This window comes from Salmo salar, chromosome 20, assembly GCF_965601325.2.
Source record: "Salmo salar chromosome 20, fSalSal1, whole genome shotgun sequence".
NCBI classification, from domain to species: domain Eukaryota; kingdom Metazoa; phylum Chordata; class Actinopteri; order Salmoniformes; family Salmonidae; genus Salmo; species Salmo salar.
In genome coordinates, this window is record NC_138310.1 from 7,729,305 (window position 1) to 7,750,325 (window position 21,021).

General features: G+C 45.6%; 1 protein-coding gene across 1 annotated transcript in view; it reads right to left on the bottom strand.

Annotated features, from left to right (window-relative positions):
• The window catches only part of adgrv1 (adhesion G protein-coupled receptor V1), a 197,173-nt gene that overhangs the window by 18,660 nt on the left and 157,492 nt on the right, over positions 1-21,021 (bottom strand). The window contains exons 85-87 of the mRNA XM_014160914.3: positions 18,930-19,108; positions 11,401-11,558; positions 815-936 (exon numbers count right to left, since the gene is read on the bottom strand). Coding sequence (XP_014016389.3) covers positions 815-936; positions 11,401-11,558; positions 18,930-19,108 — 459 coding nt within the window. The remainder of the gene's footprint in view (positions 1-814; positions 937-11,400; positions 11,559-18,929; positions 19,109-21,021) is intronic.

Here is a 21,021-nt window from a genome sequence, read left to right on the forward strand (position 1 = left end):
ACAGGGTTATGAACATTAGGGTTAAATTGACTCTACCGGGAGTTATCTTAACCCTCAAGAGAGTGATAAGCTCCATGGAGTCAGTGTTGATAACTGGAGTTGATTGGGACAGAGTACTTTGAACTCCATTAAGTGTAACCAGAGACAGAGTTCAATCTATGGAGTTATGCATCAATGTGGGAGGGGACTCATTGTCAACATTTCCCAGCATGCTCTGTTGCAGGTTGATTTTTTACAACTGTTTGTTTCAATATCTGTGTGTTTTCGCACGTACATTGATTGTTTTTGATCTTACGCTACACAAAGAAAATAACATTCTTCTAAACTAACCCAATCTGTAAGGGGTTGGATTTATACCAACTGTTAATGAGATAGTTTCCTCAGTTTACATGGTGTAGTTCAGGGATGTTTTAGGAACTCAGTCGGGGTCTCAACTTACTGTTGCGAGTTAGAATAGTAGAATACACAAGGTGACATTTAGAAATGTGGTTGTGCATCAGCAGTTTCTATCTTGTTATGTCGGTCACTGACAGTCCGTCAATTAGCCCATGTCAGCAAACATTTTTCCGATTGCTAAGTTAGTTTAACGGCCTTGCGAGTTGGATATTTACTCCATTTATTGTTGTTTTAACTCCAAAAATATCAACACCATGACCAGAGTAGTCATCAAATGCGAGTGGGACCATATAAATCCCCCAAAATAATGTTACATTTGACTCCATAGGAGTTCAATTAAGTCTTGTGATTTTACTGTGCAAAACATGTCTGGAAGACACACGCAATGATGATGAAGATAATGGCAAAAAGGTCTTACCAGCAGGCAGTTGAAGATGACGTACAGGATGAGCATCCACAGGTATCTGTAGCCCATGTGTAGTCCTGCCCACAGCCACACCAGGGACACCAGGGCAAACAGGTACAGCACCATGGGCACCTCTGCAGCACACACAACAGGGAACACGCAATACACAGTTAAAACACACAGGCACTCACACAGACAGACAGACATGCACGCACGCATAGATGCACGCACGCACATACACGCAGACAGATCATTCCTAGAATGAAATCAATTACATAACCTATTCACAATCAGAAATTGGGAGCTTTCCCAAAGTTCAGAGCATCCTGATCGCTGCTCTCTCTCCGTGTCTGGCTCTGGTCCATCATCCCAGTGCTCTGGTCCAGTATAGAGTAGTGAGCTGGATCTGGGGCAGCAGGCAGCAGACCAGGCCCTTGAGGTTGATTAATGAAGCCTCTCTTAATCAGTACACTTTATACTGTAGGTCACAGATCCTGGCACTGGGCTGCCTGGTACAGTACACCCGTCGGCACCGACGCACGCACGCACGAACACACACACACAATCTGTGCCAACTGCTCAGCTAACTCACTCTAACTAAAGGGTGCATCGATAGATGAGAGAGAGAGATTGCAAGGAGATAGGGAGAGGGAGAGAGAGAGAGAGAGAGAGAGCGGTAAGCACAAAGACAGTCTACACAATGACATGTCTGTTGAGCAGAGCCCAGAAAGCAGTATCTCTTGTCCAAATTGCATCGGGTCCCGAAAAGTACTCGTGAAGCTAACCTCCGAACTACACTCTAAACCAGGGATGAGAAATGTTTTAGTTTTGGTGTTAATTTCGTGCAATTGAAAATGAGCATGTTTTAAAGCTAATTTCCTGCAATTCTACACATTTTGCCATAGGATGGAGAGAAATATTTTCCGTTTTTAATGTGATATCTAAGTGACTGATTAACAAAATCAATGGGGGCCCCCGGGCTCAAATTCAACCTTGATTACTACAAGTTTAGATAGCTGGCGCCGAGTCCCCCCACCAATAAATGTATATATATATCATTTAAAAAAAAAGTTAAAACAATGTTGGCAATATTTTTTGTCAGACTGTCCTGCACCTGAGTGTGTGTGAGAGTCTGTGTGTATGTAAAGTACATGTACGTGTGGGTTAAGGTGGGTTAAGTCTTGGGGGATTCACTAGAGACTTGAAACAGATCTATGGTGAAACTAAAAGCCTTGATTTCAGCATGTTGGAGCAGAGGGACTTTAGCCCGCCCCTCAGAGGGACTTTAGCCCATCTCTTAACCTACTAAAGCATGTGCACTGACCTTGAACCACTCTCAGTTGATGCTGAGAGGTACAGATCTAGGATCAGCTTTCCCTCCCACAATCCAACCTTAACTAGGACAATGGTTGCCAACCTTTTCTCTTCCAAATCACCCTCAAAAGCTCTTGAGAACCACCATTCACAGAGGCATATATTTATTTTTATTTTTACATAACATAAAATACATTCGGTCGAATTTAGTCCATTTAGCAGTGAATGTAACTAATTAAAGGCCTATTGCATTTAGATTTTTGTGTGTATTTTTTATCCTCCAAAAATTGCGGACAACCTGCAGTTCCCTCTCAGACAACAGGTTGGAAAACAATGGCTTTTAGGAGCGACTTCACGTAACACACTACCCCACAGTTGAAGAGAGATATGTGTGGCTCAGTGGGTAGAGCATGGTGCTTGCAGCACCGGGGTTGTGGGTTCGATTCCCACAAGGGACCAGTAAAAAATGCACTCGCTACTATAAGTCGCTCTGGATAAGAGTGTCTGGTAAAACGTACTGTAAGTAACACATCACTAAGCCCAATTCTAGAGGAGTCATGACCCCATAGTTCACCTAAAAATACCTTACCCTATTTACAATGTTGGACATTGGGAAGCACAAAAATCATACAGCATGTTCATGTTATGTGCTCCAGCATTCATGTCTCTCTCTTCTAGCTCAGCGTTGAACAATGAAGATGTAGCGACTGGACACAATGCGCACATACAGAGGAAAAGAGAGAGAGATCTGACATTTACATGAGCACGTTTCCATTAGTGTGTGTTCTTGCCTGTTGAGAACAGAGTGTTCCATGTTAACTAGCCAGACCCGGGATAATAAATCCCTATTACCATTTGTTTTGAACAGCAATGCAGATGTGGTCCTTTGATCCCCACTCTCAGTCTGTGTGTTGGCTGTGGGTGGATATTGACCAGTGCACTCAGTTTTATCCTGACTGTTACTGGGGAGACTCTCTGCCGGCCGGGGTGGAGTGTGTTGTGGGTGATGTGTGGAGCTTAGTGATATCGAAAGGTGATGAGGGGAAGAAGCAAGGAGCAAGTGGTGACTGGAAGACTCAAACTAGTGCAGGGTAGCACAGTACAGCATAACACAAGCAGTCAGTGCGTTCCATTGGGTGCTGGTTAAATGTAGGGCACACTGTTCAGTCCACTTCACAACTGGGCAGGAAACACAGGGCACGGGCCCAGGGCTAAGCAAATAGCCTACACATAGGTGCCACATCCACCACCTTGTCTGCTCTCTCCCTCTTCTTCTTCCACCTCCGTGTGCCAGTTTGCCATAATTCTATCACTCCGTGCGATCCTTTTTCCACTTTCCTCCGATCTCACGCTATCATAAACTCACACTTCCTTCACGCTCTCTCTGCCTCTCTCACACATCTGCATCCCTCTTCGCTCCTCCCTCCTTGTTTTTTCCACCAGTGTAAGCACATTCCTGGCTGTGGTCTGAGTAGGAGTCCCACAGTGGGAGCAGGTTCCAAAAGCCTGCTGGGAGGGAATGGCTTGTCCACAGGGATGGGAGAGAGGAGCGGCAGGGTGCTTTCCATCACTTCCCCATGGAGATAATAAAGTCATTATCTTATCTTACTGTACAACCTTGAATGCAGAAAGGGCCTTAATAGACAACCTGCCAAACCCATAATCCTCCCCAATTTTTCTCAACACAATGTGCCCACTTTTATCCAAAAAGCCTGTTTAAACTTTTTCCCACAGTTTCCACTGGAAAAAGAGAGATCCTTTCCCTTGCCAAGATCAGAAGAGGAGAGGATAGGGCTACAGTGCATTCGGAAAGTATTCAGACCACTTCCCCATTCAGACATTTTGTTACATACCGGTTTATTCTAAAAATGGATTTAAAAAAAAATATCCTCATTAATCGACACACAATACTCCACAATGACAAAACAAAAACAGCGTTTTAGAATTTTAGCAAATAGATTAAAAATAAAAACACTAACACCTTATTTACATAAGTATTCAGACCCTTTGCTATGAGACTCGAAATTGAGCTCAGGTGCATCCTGTTTCCATTGATCATCCTTGAGATATTTCTACAACTTCATTGGAGTCCACCTGTGGGAAATTCAACTGATTGGACATGATTTGGAAAGGCACACAACTGTCTATATAAGGTCCCACAGTTGACAGTGCATGTCAGAGCGAAAACCAAGCCATGAGGTTGAAGGAATTATCCGTAGAGCTCCGAGACAGGATTCTGATGAGGCACAGATCTGGGGAAGAGTACCAACATATTTCTGCAGCATTGAAGGTCCCCAAGAACACAGTGGCCTCCAAGAAATTTGGAACCACCAAGACTCTTCCTAGAGCTGGTGGCCCGGCCAAACTGAGCAATCAGGGGAGAAGGGCCTTGGTCAGGGAGGTGAGCAAGAACCCAATGGTCACTCTGACAGAGCTCCAGAGTTCCTCTGTGGAGATGGGAGAACCTTCCAGAAGGATAACCATCTCTGCAGCACTCCACCAATCAGGCCTTATTGTTAGAGTGGCCAGACGGAAGCCACTCCTCAGAAAAGGGCACATGGCAGCCCGCTTCGATTTTGCCAAAAGGCACCTAAAGGACTGTCAGACCATGAGAAACAAAATTCTCTGGTCTGATGAAACCAAGATTAAACTCTTTGGCCTGACTGCCAAGCGTCACATCTGGAATAAACCTGGCACCATCCCTACGGTGAAGCATGTTGGAGGCAGCGTCATGCTGTGGGGATGTTTTTCAGCGGCAGGGACTGGGAGACTAGTCAGAAGCGAGGGAAAGCAATGTACAGAGATCCTTGATGAAAACCTGCTCCAGAGTACTCAGGACCTCAGACTTGGGTGACGGTTCACCTTCCAACAGGACAACGACCCTAAGCACACAGCCAAGACAACGCAGGAGTGGCTTCGGGACAAGTCTCTGAATGTCCTTGAGTGACCCAGCCAGAGCCCGGACTTGAACCCGATCAAACATCTCTGGGAATAGCTGTGCAGCGATGCTTCCTATCCAACCTGACAGAGCTTGAGAGGATTTGTAGAGAAGAATGGGAGAAACTCCCCAAATACAGGTGTGCAAGCTTGTAGCATCATACCCATGAATACTCAAGGCTGTAATCGCTGCCAAGGTGCTTCAACAAAGTACTGAGGAAAGAGTCTGAATACTTATATTAATGTGATATTTCAGTTTTATATTTAATACATTTTAGAATAAGGCTGAGTATTCATGGGTATGATGCTACAAGCTTGCACACCTGTATTTGGGGAGTTTCTCCCATTCTTCTCTACAAATCCTCTCAAGCTCTGTCAGGTTGGATAGGAAGCGTAACAAAATGTGGAAAAAGTCAAGGGGTCTGAATACTTTCGGAATGCACTGTATGTCCCCTGTATATTTGGACTGACAGGCTTCTCAGTGTGAGAAGACAAACTGTGTGGAGGACGGGGGTTCAACACAAACAAGCGAGCCGAAACCCAAGATGGTGCTGACGATACTGTCACAGAGGAGTTATCAGCTGTAACAACACACACAACACAACCCAGCATACCCCTACACTGGCCCTTAGGCTTGGGTTCAATTAAGTTCACTAGCAACACAGGAATAATTGAATAATACTGGGGTTATGAATAGATGTGGGTCTGTTCGTGCCCTATGTGTTTGTTTGTGTGTGTGCGCACGTGTGTGTGTGTGCGTGCGTGCGTGTGTGTGTGTGCACGCGTGTATGCTTGCGTTTCTGTGCACGTACGTGCGCTCATTGCTGGGTGTTTGTGTGGTCTTGCCAAACTCTTTCCCCAAGCCCTCTTCTGTGAGTGCTGTGGCTGGGCATCCCAATAGGTCTGGCTACAGGCCGGCTCTGGGGTGCTGTGTTAACATGGAAGAGTCAGCTAGGAGGGAAATGGAACTTGTCATCACACCTAAATGGCAGACCCACAAGATCCACTGTGGACTTCTTCTAAAAGTCAAGGGGAACTTCAAGTACTGTACTGTTTGCCGTTTAAAAAAAAAAGTTTTTTACCATCAGTCTTCCTGACATGTATAATAATGGAAATAATTATTTTGCCTTTATTTAACTAGGCGAGTCAGTTAAGAACAAATTCTTATTTTCAATGACAGCCTAGGAACAGTGCCTTGTTCAGGAGCAGAACGACAGATTTGTACCTTGTCAGCTCGGGGATTCGAACTTGCAACCTTCCGGTTACTAGCCCAACGCTCTAACCACCAGGCTACCCTGCCACCCCTAATAGAATGAATGAAGAAAAGATAAGAACATTGGCCTAATTAAATGCTGTAGTAATATCCTTCTGTTGACCAGACTCTGTTGACTCTAAAAAATAACTGTTTAAAACACATGAACAAGCGAGGCTGGCAATATTTGTATCGTCTTGTAATGTATAAAGGCCATGCTTTGATAGGGTCAATGGGTATGGAACACAACCATCACCATGGTTTTATTGCTTGGTATCTGCTTATGCTATCAAATTGTCAGTCATATCCATTCTGTGTGAAGCGGCAAGAAAATGACATTACATAATGATAAAATTGTGTGGGTGCTACCCATCCAACCCAATAGCGTGGTTGTTAAGTATTGTTAACAGTGCAATGAAAAGAATGGGGGGCAATACACATTAGATAACAACATTATACTCAACACTGTACTTAAGAAAAGGCTATCAACGGTAGAGCCGGCTGTAAAGGCCTCATACTCTTGGAAAGTCGGACAGTGTCCTAATAAAAATATGTATCGTAAAAATAACGTGAGCTGAAAATTGTGGCCAACAGTACGACCTCTCAGGGCCAAAGTAAGTGGCGGATAGACAGATTTGATCCATCCTTTCCCTTAGAATAGACAGAGTGTGTAAGCATTGGCTGTAATTTGGGATTAGGAGGTGGTCAGCTGTTTGTATGACCACTCCCATGGCTGGTGACAGCCTGTCTAGGGTCAGTGATTGCATCGTGGCTCCTCTAATTACCGTGGTATATATACAATAAGTACAGTAGGAGGAATCGTGTGTAGTGAAGTCTCAATTGCACCCAGTATCAAGTTCAAAATGGCAAAATGGCGTTTTTGCCTGCCTGTCTGGCCGAGCCTCTCAATCATTTGCCCATCGAATTGTAAATCTGTCTGTGTGTCTAACTCTAACCCTAATCCCTGTGACAGTCATATTTTCCCATTGAATGCAATGTACTGACAAAAACGTCAACCACGTGACAGTCATATTTTCCCATTGAATGCAATGTGCTGACAAAAACGTCAACCACGTGACACTCATATTTTCCCATTGAATGCAATGTGCTGACAAAAACGTCAACCATTTGACACATCTTTTCCCATTGAATCCAATGTATTGAGAAAAAAAAATCATATATTGTGACGTTTTCATAGACGGTGATGTGACAGGATGACGTTTTCCTATGATATCATGTTGGTACTGCACCTCAGTCTGTACAACACAACCAACAGAACCATGCACATGCCTTGATCAAGGTGGTCTGTGTGACTGAAATGCTGCATTTTCTAATAAACGTTTAGTATACACAGGGTGGGGGGGGGGGGGGGGAGTCCCTTGGAGTATCCTACTCCGGTCTGTGGTTCTTCCACACGTTATCTAAGACGTTTCTTTATCCATCCGCTAAATGCACCACATCTTGTCCCACTGCAAGGTAACGAGCCTGACACTGACGCTGCATTTCACACCTGGCTGTAGAGTAGAGTATGTCTGCAGACTCACACGCGGCATCAAATGTGAGTGACGTCAGAGGCCGTGGCATATCTCACAGCACTTTCAGAGCTGTACCTGCAGGTCAGGGCCAGACAGATGTGAAATAAGTGGAGGCCTGTGCTTATCTCAGCAGCAGTCCGGTCCTGGTAAAGGAGCAGAATGATTACATCAGCATTCCAACAGGCTCCTCTGTCTTCTCCTCTGTCTTCTGTTGTTGTCTCTCTCACCCACCGTCAATAGCAATGGTTATCAGAGGGGAGTGAGCCCACTACATGAGCCAGATAAACTGAAATCATTCTGTGAATCATTAGAGAAACAGAAACGCCGATGGACAAGAGTTTTATTCGCTATATGTCTTGCAAATAAATGGCATTTAAAAATATCGAATACAGCACAAACGTTGCAGAAAAACAGTGCCAGTGAATGAGACTATGAGTCTGGAAGCTAATATGAAGAGACAGGTTCAGTGATCTGTCCTGTAAGTCCCACTCATCAATAACAGCATTTACCAAGAGGCTTGGCATCTCTACACAGTAACTCCTGTCATCCATGACACCCAACACTTCTGGTTCCCAAGGCTCTCATCCCTGATTGGCTGAAACATTAGAAACGTTCAGCTGTACCTCCATGACGACCATTAGAATAGCATTAATCTGCATGTGGCACCCAGGGGCATCATAATGCAATTCCACTGGAGAGGGCTTTTTAGTGTGCTCTCTGGCCACCGATAAAAACATTCTCTATCTCTACTACAGTAGCCGTGTCTGCACATCAAACCTCTCTTAGCCCAAATGAGAATCAGTCTTGGCCTTCTCGCCAGCGTCTCATCCTACAACCTTGAGTTATATAAACTCCAGACAGATAAAACCAGCCGCGGGCCAAATTCAATTGGGGAACCCTGTTCTATTCGGCTGCGATGTAAACAAACAACACTGAGGAGAACTACGAGGAGCCTCTTCACACTTGCTACACTTTATTGTAAAAATACCGTTGGCTACACACGTTACTCAAATGTAAACTCGCGTACTTGCTACGTCTCGACTGCTACTTCCGGAGACACTCAAACGACAGTTGCCCATCTTGAAGCAGGGCCGTGTATACAGAATTGTGTCATTGAGCCGACACTCCAACAGCATAAATCGTAATAGCAGAGCAGTGTTTTTTTGAAACAGCTGAAATGTATAGACATTTTCCTAATACCTGAGACTTGTTTTATTGAGTTTTTACCTGAAATTGCAGTAACAGCTGGTTGTTGCAGTATATTTTGCTTTGTTTAACACTTTTTTGGTTACTACATGATTCCATATGTGTTATTCCATAGTTTTGATGTCTTCACTATTACAAATAAAGAAAAAACATTGAAGGAGTAGATGTTCTAAAACGTTTGACTGGTAGTGTATATAAAAAGGCCTAGGCAGCCTAGCCACCCTAAATGTGAATATAAACCACATTTATCACATTCACATTTTCTCAGAACACAAATAAATTGCATTTCTCGTCCAGCCAGTGTAAATAAGGAGTTTTAGAGGCTGTTGAAAACCTGTTTATGGACCTCATGGTACTGCTACCCCTCTCCTTGAGTGTGTGTGCGTTTGAGTGTGTGTGAGTATTTGAGTATTTAGTGTGCCCCTCAGGGTGTCGGGCACAGGCAGGTACATGGGCTCTAAGGCTGAGGAACAGACGCCGGCAGTGTCAGAGGCATGCCGAGTCAGCCACTACAGCACGACGTGACTGTGTGTGAGTCTGTGTGTGTTTGTTAGGCCCGGTGGCTCTGCCTTCTCCACAGTGGACACACAAACACACTCCAGGGAGGAGTAGAGAGGTGCGCAGGGCCTGCCTTAATCCACGTCTACGGCACCCGGGGGAGCAGGTGTTGTGGGGGTTAACTGCAGAATGGCAGATTTGTCCACCTTGCCGTCTCGGGGATTCGAACCGGCGACCTTTCGGTCACCGGCCGAATGCGCTTAACCGTTAGGCAGCTGTTTGTTCACCCGCACCCACCTGCAGTTGCTAATAACCCATCCGCAACCGCCCGACTATATGAGATAAAGTGAAGATTTGAGGCCTGCACCAGACTCCATAGAAAATGTGTCGTAGGCTACAGTCAGAGACAGACAAACAATTTTTTGACAAGGGGTACAGGATTTTTTTGTTTCAGCTTATAATTTCCAACATTTTTAGTAAACTATATGTTACTCAACTTGTCTATAATTAGATACATGCAGTTTCTCTTATATGTTGCCCTAGAGGACTAAATAAACCCCTTGCTCACCAGGATAATGTCATAAATGACAGAATGAATGTTTCAATCTAGCTGACATTGTTAAAGTTCTCTCTGTCATCTCTGCATCTATCGCAGAGCAAAGACATTTAGGGACCAGGGATATGAGTAAACCCCCGCATCCTTATCACAGACAATGTAACACAGACCACACGCGGTGTTGTGGGGAGGCTATGAGCAGCTTGCCAACCAAAGGGCTCGCACTAATTCAGGCTTTCCTTTGTCATTGGAGGGAGCGACCAAAACACTGATACTTAGCAACAATGGAGAGAGATTTGATTCACGATACCGATGGACCTAAACAAAAGCCAGGGATAATGTGTGTGTGTGTGTGTGTGTGTGTACTGAATATCTTCTGTTTGCAAGGAACTGTGTTTCCACCCACTCTGCATAAATCCAAGTGAGTAGCATACAGTGTGTATGTGTTTTGCACTGACGTGCACAAAGCTTTAACCAAGGCTGCCCTATTCTGCCTGATCAGATGCGTGCTTGCTTCGTATGTGATATGAGTGTGCGCGTGTTGGGGTGGTTTTGCAGGCCATTGTAAAAATAGTCCAACAGCCTGGGTTGGGGATTAGATGTGTGTTGTAACAAGCAAGCTCCACATGCTTTTCATGGAACCTACCACAGAGTGCTGGAACAAGGACATCCTACCCACCATCTGTGGATGGGCCAGCCATGGGGGCTGTGGTGGGGGGTTGCTAGGGGTTGTTGGAGATGGGTGAGACTGAAAAATAGGAGGTATCTCTGTGGATGATGTATTCGCTATAGAGGCTGTCATCTCCTGGACCTGTTGGTCAGTCTGGAAAGCCCTTGTAGCCAGACTTTTGTTGCTGTTGTTACAGTATGAGAAGCCAATGTCCTGTTGAGATGTCCCCTCTAAGGCTGGAGAGTAGAGCCATCAATATTGAGGCTGTTCTGGACGGTATAGGACAGGGCAGTATGAACCAGTTCTGACCAGGTTGAACACATTCTAGTCAAATGTATCTGGCAGCTTCATAAGCCTGAAGGGGGTCTGGGGGGGATTGACTACTACATGGACCACAGAGCAGGTCACCCAGTAGACCAGTAGGCCTACAGAAAGACAGAGGCAGAAGCAGTCTGCTAGCCGTTCAGACATAGGGGCTGACTTGGTCTGGTTGCTCGGGACATGGAGGTGGCTAGATGCTCCAACCCATGCCATAAGTCCCATAGTGGGCAGACTGTGTGTGAATTCACGTTTGTATTCCTGCATGCATGTCTGTGTGTGTGTGTGTGTGGGGGGGGGGGGGTAATATACCTGAGCTGTTGGTGCGTCCGCGGTACACGTCATCGTAGGCCTTCCACTGCTGTGTGACCTGGTAGGCATGGATGAACACCACTAGTACCCCGACCAGGCAGATGAGAGGCACCAGGGCTGCTGTACACAGAGCAGCATAGATATTAGGAATGAAACACCTGCAGAGAGAGAAAGAAAGAAAGAAAGAAAGAAAGAAAGAAAGAAGAAGAAAGAAAGAAAGAAAGAAAGAGGAGAGAGAAAGAGAGAGAGGGTGCGGGAGGGAGGGAGGGGGAGGGAGAGAGAGAGAGAGAGAGAGAGAGAGAGAGAGAGAGAGAGAGAGAGAGAGAGAGAGAGAGAGAGAGAGAGAGAGAGAGAGAGAGAGAGAGAGAGAGAAAGAAGAGGGGTGTTATTACACAGAACGTGCAGTAAACAGCCAAGGAGAGGAGTAAAATGAAGCCCTGGATATGTTCCTTTACTGCGCTGTATTAGTTAAAGACATTCTCGCTTCAACATCCATTAACAGGATCTAGGGCCTGATACCTCTGATCCTTCATAAGACTCTCAGCATTCCCAGTGAAGAACAAGCTTCAAAGACACTTCCTTTATGCACAAACAATCTACTTAAACCTCCCTCCCACAACCAGGGCAGCCCTGAAGCAACCCGGGCATAATATCTAAAGACGCTTAAAGTATTTTTCTATTTAAGGCTTTCGGGGGGGGGGTCTAGTTTTTTTGTCTCCTTTTGAAAACAGCGTCTTATTTATCGAAGGTTTATCGTCGATACATCTGCTGTTTTGGCCAAGTCTTCGGAGTGTGCCAAAGTGACAGAGAGGTGGAGAGCGTGCCAGGAGGAGAGGGCTGCTATAGTCTACAAGCTCTGCTGTTGGTCAGGGAGCGAGCATTATCCTGCAGGGATCAAATCCACCACTATCACTGACCACTTCAAATACAAATGACAAATAAAACAGTTCTCTTCCAATCTCTGGTGAAATACTGATCCTGGATTCTGCGTCATATTTGATCTTGATGTAGCTTTTTAACCCATCATTATTATAAGGGGATGAGCTGAAGTACTGCGCAGTTACTTTGGCGCGCGTGTGTGTTTAATGTCACACTCAGTGTTGTTGTCTCCTTGCGGCAGCACATTCCACCATGGTTGGGGAGGGCAAAATATTCAGCACCACAGTGGGCCAAATTGGCACAGTCAGACATGGCTCCCAACTCAGTCTCACACAACAAACACACTCCCCAGGGAGTGCAGCAAAGACACGGTGTTCTTTCTGAAGGGGTATCCCTGCTCCGACGGCCCTCACACCACCCTCCCAGTGTTAAGCCCAGCTACGGTGTCCACTAGGTCCAACTGTTCCCCTATGCCCAGACACAGTCACCTCCCAATGGCCTCTTAATGACCACTGACACTTGTTGTGGATCTAAAAATAGAGAAGGAACAATATTCATTTATAGTACTGCTTTTCTCTGGAGCATGTCAGTCAGTCTGTCTGTGTCTGTCTGTCTGCTTTTCTGTCTGTCTGTCAGTCTGCTTTTCTGTCCGTCTGTCCGTCTGTCTGTCTGTCTGTCTGTCTGTCTGTCTCTCTCACTCACTCTCACTCTACTCCGTTCTATCTCTGCCCCCCTCCCCTACTCTCTCTCCCTCCCTCTGCCGCCCTTCCTCTCTTTCCCTTTCTCACTCCCCCTCCTTCCAGGTAATCTATTCCGAGGAATTCACTCCCCTCATCTTTCCAGTCCCTGTTGTGCTCTAGTCGTGTCATTTGGAAAGGTAGGGAGCCTGTGTTTGGTTCTGGGAAAAACAACCCAACCATCTTGTTATGACGAGAGGTTTATCTCAATGAGCATACCAACGGTGCCATCTCACAGGACTGCGCTAATATGGCACTGGAACAACGGACACAAATACAGCCCTACCCTACTTCACCAAGGTAAATAATTGGCTATGGTAAACATAATAAAATGTAAGGTATTGTATGTCAAATAATAATAATACAGTATTTCATCATGTTCTTCCTGCGGGAGAAAGTGTAAAAACAGACACATGCTGTTGTTGGTCATGTGGTGTCTGTGTGTCTTTGTGGGAGGGAATGTTCATGGAACTCCTGTGTTGCATCCTAATAATCTCTCCTTTCTCTCAAAGTGTGCACTTGTTCACTTCCCTTCATTTGTGGGAAGTAGTAGAACGAGTGCCCAGTTCAGGGAGAAGGAGAGATTGTTGGAAGGCACCCTTGCAGAAAATGTTAAACGCTAGAAATGAACTCTTTGAACAAATATGTAGCTAGAGGTGTGATGTTTTGTGCGTATTTGCTGTTATTGTACATCAAAAGCTTCAGCAGGACATTGATCCAGCCCACAACATAGGACCAGGATTGGAAAACAATCTTAAAGGTTCAATACAGCCGTTTTTATCTTAATATGAAATACTTTCTGGGCAACAATTAAGTACCTTACTGTGAATGTTTTCAATTAAAATTGTCAAAAAGAAACAAAAATAGCTTCTTAGTAAAGTGCAATTTCTCAAGCAATACTTTTTGCTAGGATGTCTGGGAGTGGTCTGAGTGGGGAGGGGAAAACTGAAAACTAGCTATTATTGGCAGAGAGGTTTGGGAACTCTTTCTTATTGATCGATGAACTAATTTACCAGCTGGCGATGTCACCAGGTAGGCCAAAACTCCATCGCACCACGACAAGCTAAAATTCCAGGTCGGCCTTTTCAAACAGCTCTTACACTAAAAAGGCATTATCATCATTTTCACAATTTCAGAGTATTATTCAAACCTCATAGTGTGGAAATATATATATATAACACAGGCAAATCACGTTTTTGACTGCAGTGGCCCTTTAATGTAACTTGCAGCAAGCCTTAAACGCTTGACCTTAACGTTATCATCTAATCATAGTGATACCAATTTTCTGACTGCCTATGCACAACATCCACAGTGATAACATGTTGTCCACTTGGATGGCGTAATCATGAGTAAACATTCTTTTACTGTAATAAAATCAAACTACTTTGTTAAGAACTTTAATCAAAATCTCCAATATTTTTCCATTTGCACAGCTGTAACATAAACCATACTTCACAAAACCACGCTCCCACTGCCTCTCTGGTTGTCAGAATGTGAAACCTGGCAAATAATCTCACCCTTGTCAATGGGCCAGGCACGCCCAGGATAACACTGAAAAAAGCAGAGATGAAGAGGCGGAGGAAAGGAAAGGTTCAGCCAGGGTGAAGAATGGCATGAATGCCACAGACGGCCAGGAGGCAGGACTGGAGCAGAGGAGGAATGAACCAATAAGCCAGGAGAGGGCAAATCAGGACAAAGGGCCGAGATGCAACACGGCAGAGACGAGAGAGGAGAGAATAGAGATACAACAGCATCACACAGAACTACATGCAGGGCTGTAAAGGTAGGCTGCAGGTCATATATGAGACACATGGTCTTTGATTTATTAGGATCCCCCTCCCCCATTAGCCGACGCCAATGTACTCTTACAAGGCCTAGCTGTGCCAAGAATTCGTATCTGCTGAGTGGTGTGGGATTGCAGCACCAGATATTCAATCTGGAGTTACTTTAGAATGGCCAACACCTTCCTCACACGCACACACACACGTATGCATAGACACACATACACACAAACGTATGCATAGACACACATACACACAAACGTATGCATAGACACACCTACACGCACCCACCTGGCTCCTTATCAATTCAATGTGGAGTGAATCCCTCAGAAGTACACCCTTTACAGCTGAATGCATTCAGTTGACAAGGTATCCGCCACTAACTAGGTATCCCCCATTCCCTTTCCTTTCCCTCCTACCCTCAATCATTACTGACGCACACTTCACCCCCTGCACTGCTCTTAAACCCTCCACACTTCAACCCCTGCACTGCTCTTAAACCCTCCACATTTCAACCCCTGCACTGCTCTTAAACCCTCCACACTTCAACCCCTGCACTGCTCTTAGACCCTCCACACTTCAACCCCTGCACTGCTCTTAGACCCTCCACACTACACCCCCTGCACTGCTCTTAAACCCTCCACACTTCATCCCCTGCACTGCTCTTAAACCTTCCTCACTTCAACCCCTGCACTGCTCTTAGACCCTCCACACTTCAACCCCTGCACTGCTCTAAGACCCTCCACACTTCACCCCCTGCACTGCTCTTAGACCCTCCACACTTCACCCCCTGCACTGCTGTTAGACCCTCCACACTTCACCCCCTGCACTGCTCTTAGACCCTCCACATTTCACCCCCTGCACTGCTGTTAGACCCTCCACACTTCAACCCCTGCACTGCTCTTAGACCCTCCACACTTCACCCCCTTCACTGCTCTTAGACCCTCCACACTTCACCCCCTGCACTGCTCTTAGACCCTCCACACTTCACCCCCTGCACTGCTGTTAGACCCTCCACACTTCAACCCCTGCACTGCTCTAAGACCCTCCACACTTCAACCCCTGCACTGCTCTTAGACCCTCCACACTTCACCCCCTGCACTGCTCTTAGACCCTCCACACTTCACCCCCTGCACTGCTCTTAAACCCTCCACACTTCACCCCCTGCACTGCTCTTAGACCCTCTACACTTCAACCCCTGCATTGCTCTTAGACCCTCCACACTTCACCCCTTCACTGCTCTTAGACCCTCCACACTTCACCCCCTGCACTGCTCTTAGACCCTCCACACTTCACCCCTTCACTGCTCTTAGACCCTCCACACTTCATCCCCTGCACTGCTCTTAGACCCTCTACACTTCAACCCCTGCATTGCTCTTAGACCCTCCACACTTCACCCCTTCACTGCTCTTAGACCCTCCACACTTCACCCCCTGCACTGCTCTTAGACCCTCCACACTTCACCCCCTGCACTGCTGTTAGACCCTCCACACTTCATGCCCTGCACTGCTCTTAGACCCTCTACACTTCATCCCCTGCACTGCTCTTAGACCCTCCACATTTCAACCCCCGCACTGCTCTTACACAATCCACACTTCAACCCTTACACTGCTCTTAGACCCTCCACATTTCAACCCCTGCACTGCTCTTACACAATCCACACTTCACCCCCTGCACTGCTCTTAGAACCTCCACACTTCAACTCCTGTACTGCTCTTAGACCCTCCACACTTCACCCCCTGCACTGCTCTTAGACCCTCCACACTTCACCCCCTACACTGCTCTTAGACCCTCCACACTTCACCCCCTGCACTGCTCTTAGACCCTCCACACTTCACCCCCTGCACTGCTCTTAGACCCTCCACACTTCACCCCCTGCACTGCTCTTAGACCCTCCACACTTCACCCCCTGCACTGCTCTTAGACCCTCCACACTTCACCCCCTGCACTGCTCTTAGACCCTTCACACTTCACCCCCTGCACTGCTCTTAGACCCTCCACACTTCACCCCATGCACTGCTCTTACACGATCCACATTTCACCATCCGGTCAAAACACGTATTCTCTTCCTCCCTCTATTTACCTCTCTGAATATACCGTTAATATAATTTATGTTCTATAATAATATACACAAAGTTTTATATTATTATTATATTTATTATGTATGTGATTTGTAGGTAAAGGTACAAGATGTTAAAAAGGCGAAATAATATAATAAATAATAATATAATAAATAATAATATTATAAATAATATACACAAAGTTTTATATTATTATTATATTTATTATGTATGTGATTTGTAGGTAAAGGTACAAGATGTTAAAAAGGCGAAATAATATAATAAATATAATAATAATATAAAACTTTGTGTATATTATTTATAATATTATTATTTATTATATTATTATTTATTATATTATTTCCCCTTTTTAACATCTTGTACCTTTACCTACAAATCACATACATAATAAATATACTGTAATAATAATATTGAACTATGTCTATCTTTTCATTCCAACGCTTCCAAAAAAGCTCTCCTTCTCGCTCATTCCTTCCTCCTCATCCTCTGTTGACTCAGGGTCAATGTTCTACCCCTCCTTGCCAAACAGAGGGCAACACCCACCACCACCACCCCCACCACTCAACCCCACCATCGGACCACAGCCCAGTAGACCAATAGAAGACAAGGAGGGCAGTGAGAGAGGGCAGACTCAGACCTACCCACAATCCCACAATGCCTGCCTGCCTCTCGAGTGACAGACAGACAGACAAACAGACAGACCCAGACTGTTTGCGGTGGGATTACCGTTCAAGCCTGTGGTCAGTCAAGAGGCATTCTAATGCCGCCACTCCAGCTTGAGATAACAGAGCTTTGCCAATAATTAGCTGTTGCATGAAAGAAGAGGCTCCCCGGGAGAGCAAATATCTATCCAACAAAGAGAGTAGTCATGTGGCTGTGTTGCCTGGCTAACGTGAGAGGAGAGAAGGTCTTAAAACGTCAAGTCTCACATTTCTGTCATGAGAGCTCATGCATTCACCAATACTACTTTTTATTGAACACAGTAAATACGCTTGGTCTTGGCGTATTGAGATACGGCCATTTGACCTATTGATTGTGTGATGGGAGCTGATAAGACTAGAGCGTAAACACCGTGTAAACATTATACATCACGTATGTGTGTGAGAGAGAAGAACAACCGTCTACTGATGCCAGTGTTGTGGGTGAAACCAATGTCCACCTGAACAGAGAGGAACCCAGCTAGATGAGGTCCTGTGTTGACCGCGTGATGGAATAGGTGCTACCGCCCAGAAGACTAAATAGACCTCTGTCTACCTCACTCACAAAAACACGAAAGAGAGACACACCTACCTATGACCACAGGCTCATTTTAATCGCAAGAAACCTCACCTCGTGCTAAGACACACACACGCAAGCCCGCACAACAGACAGAATCTTAGGGAGGGTAAGTCTGTGTAAGGACCTGTGTGTGCAGTTTGAGAGGATGACCTCACCAGCACAGCTCCTGGAGGTGTATAAATAGCTCTGTGTGGGTTATTTAAAGCCTTACCCTCTCCACCTCGGAAACTAGCAGAGGGACAGCCTCCCTCCACCTCCAATGTAAAGAGAGAATCATTCATTTCATGATTCATTCAGTAGATCCACCTCTGGACCTGCTGACGACACTAGCTTGTTCTGACCATAGACCTGGGTGTTGACCATAGCCTTAAAAACAAGTTGGACACAGCTGGACTGGAATGGACCATGTCCACAAAGTACAGGGTCTGCAACTCATGTAGTCACAACTGGGCACGCATAGGTGTATAATAGATGTGCTACTTACATATCCCTCATCCGACTATAAATAAGTGTGTGTGTGTGTGTGTGTGTGTGTGTGTGTGTGTGTGTGTGTGTGTGTGTGTGTGTGTGTGTGTGTGTGTGTGTGTGTGTTCGTGTTATCTACTTTACATCAGCACTGGGTTAAGCTGTTTGTGTGAATGCGTAAGCATGTTTGTGTTGTACGAAGTAAGCATGTGAGTATTTTCCTATTCACTCTCGCCAAGTGTGTTTGCTCTGGTGTATGTGTACTCCTTTGTGCTCCTGTACTTGATGTGTGTGTTTCCTTCACTCACACATCCTCGTGCACCAGGCCATAAACACTGTGTATGGTCCAGCCGAAGCCCCCCAGCAGCACGATGACCAGGATGATGATGACCAGAGCAGGAAGTCCCCAGCCCAGCAGTAAGTAGACCAGGTAACGCCGCTCCGTGTGCTCGTCGTTCATCACCAACACCTGCCAAAAGTTCACTGCCTGGGAGAGTGTAGGGAAGGGGAGGTGGAGGGGAAGGGAAGGGAAAAGAAGAGGGGAAGGGAGGGGAAAAAGGGAGGAGTGGGAAAGAGGAGAGGGGGGGGGGGGCGGGGGGAGGGGAGGTGGAGAGGGTATGAGAGGAAGAGGAGTAGGGGGGGAAGGTTTGGGAGAAGTGGAGTGGGGAGGAGGAGAGGGGATTTGAGGAGGATAGAGAGCAAAAGGGGGTTAGTGAGGGGTTATCAGCCAGTAGGGAGGAAGAAACTCCAGCTGAAGAGCCAATGGACTGTTCAGGAACCACATGGCTCACTACTGTTTGCTTTGTAATCTAGCGGAGTAGCAGGCTTGGATTATCTCTCTCGGTATTAGATGCTGTACACCTTGTCCTAGAGAGGCTTACACTAAATACACTCCATAACTCTAGATTGTGATAATACCCGTAAAAGGCCTATCCACAGCCAGATCCTCATCTCTTTCTGTACAAGAAAGGATCGCATAATAAAAGGAGAACAGAACATTGCATATTTCATTCCATTACATTCATGAGCTGAAAAGTTATCGGTGAATGGGTGGGTGTGGGGTCAAATGCAAGTCACACAAAACCCTCTTTTTCCATGATCAGTCTCCTCCTCTGAGTGTTGCATCATCAACAGCAGAGAGAGAATGAGAGTATGAGAGAAACTGTTGTGTAATGCATCATATTGGACTGCTAATGGAGTGACACTTTGAGCTCCATGTACATACTACCTCGATTGGGCTGACCAACCAGTGCTCCCGCACAGTGGCTAACTGCATTGTGTCCCACCCACCACCCGCCAACCCCTCTTTTAAACTACTGATACTCTCTGTTCATCATAAATATGCATAGTCACTTTAACCATATCTACATGTACATACTACCTCAATCAGGCTGACTAACCGGTGTCTGTATGTAGCCTCGCTACTTTTATAGCCTCGCTACTGTATATAGCCTGTCTTTTTACTGTTGTTTTATTTCTTTACCTACCTATTGTTCACCTAATACCTTTTTTGCACTATTGGTTAGAGCCTGTAAGTAAGCATTTCACTGTAAGGTCTACACCTGTTGTATTCGGCGCACGTGACAAATAAACTTTGATTTGATTTGATCAGTGATGGCTGGGTGTGTGAATAAACAAATTAGGAGTTGGGTTTGGCCGAAGGCCGAAGAGGCTTTGGCAAGTATTGGCTTGCCGTTACATAATGTTGTGGAGCCCTATGGTAAGACAGTCCTAGCCGGGCCTCTGTATCCAAGATGCTCACCGTAAGGCCTCGTAGACTGGCTGATTCAATTAGGCACTGTTATGTTTTGGCTCTGGGCCAGCCTGTATTCCACCATTGCACCGCTCAACTGGGCCATTGCAGTCCAAAATGTAATTTTCCTGTGTTTTATATATATTTCCACACTGAGGTTGGAATAATCCTGTGAAATTTTGAAAATGATGATAATCCCCTTTTGGCTGCTTGAAAAGATCAACCTGGAATTTTAGCTTGTCGTGGTGCGATGGAGTTTTGGCCTACCTGGTGACATCACCAGCTGGTAAATTAGTTAATAGATCAATAAGAAAGAGTTCATTCTTCTAGCCATCACCGATCCATTTTTCATTTTCCATTTGTTTTGTCTCGTTTTTCCACACACCTGGTTCTCATTTCCCTCATTATGTGTTGTGTATTTAACCCTCTGTTTTCTCCATGTCTTCGTGTGGTTTTGTTTATCTGTTCATGTATGCGCACGTTAGGCTGGGTTATGTTAAACCCTTATTTGTATTTCGTGTCAGTTTGTGCCGTGTGCTTTTGGGTCGCCAAATAAAATGCTTTGTTTGGCTACCAACTATCTGCTCTCCTGCGCCTGACTTCCTACAGCCCTTCACGCATACCCTGACAAATTGTTACCCAGAAAG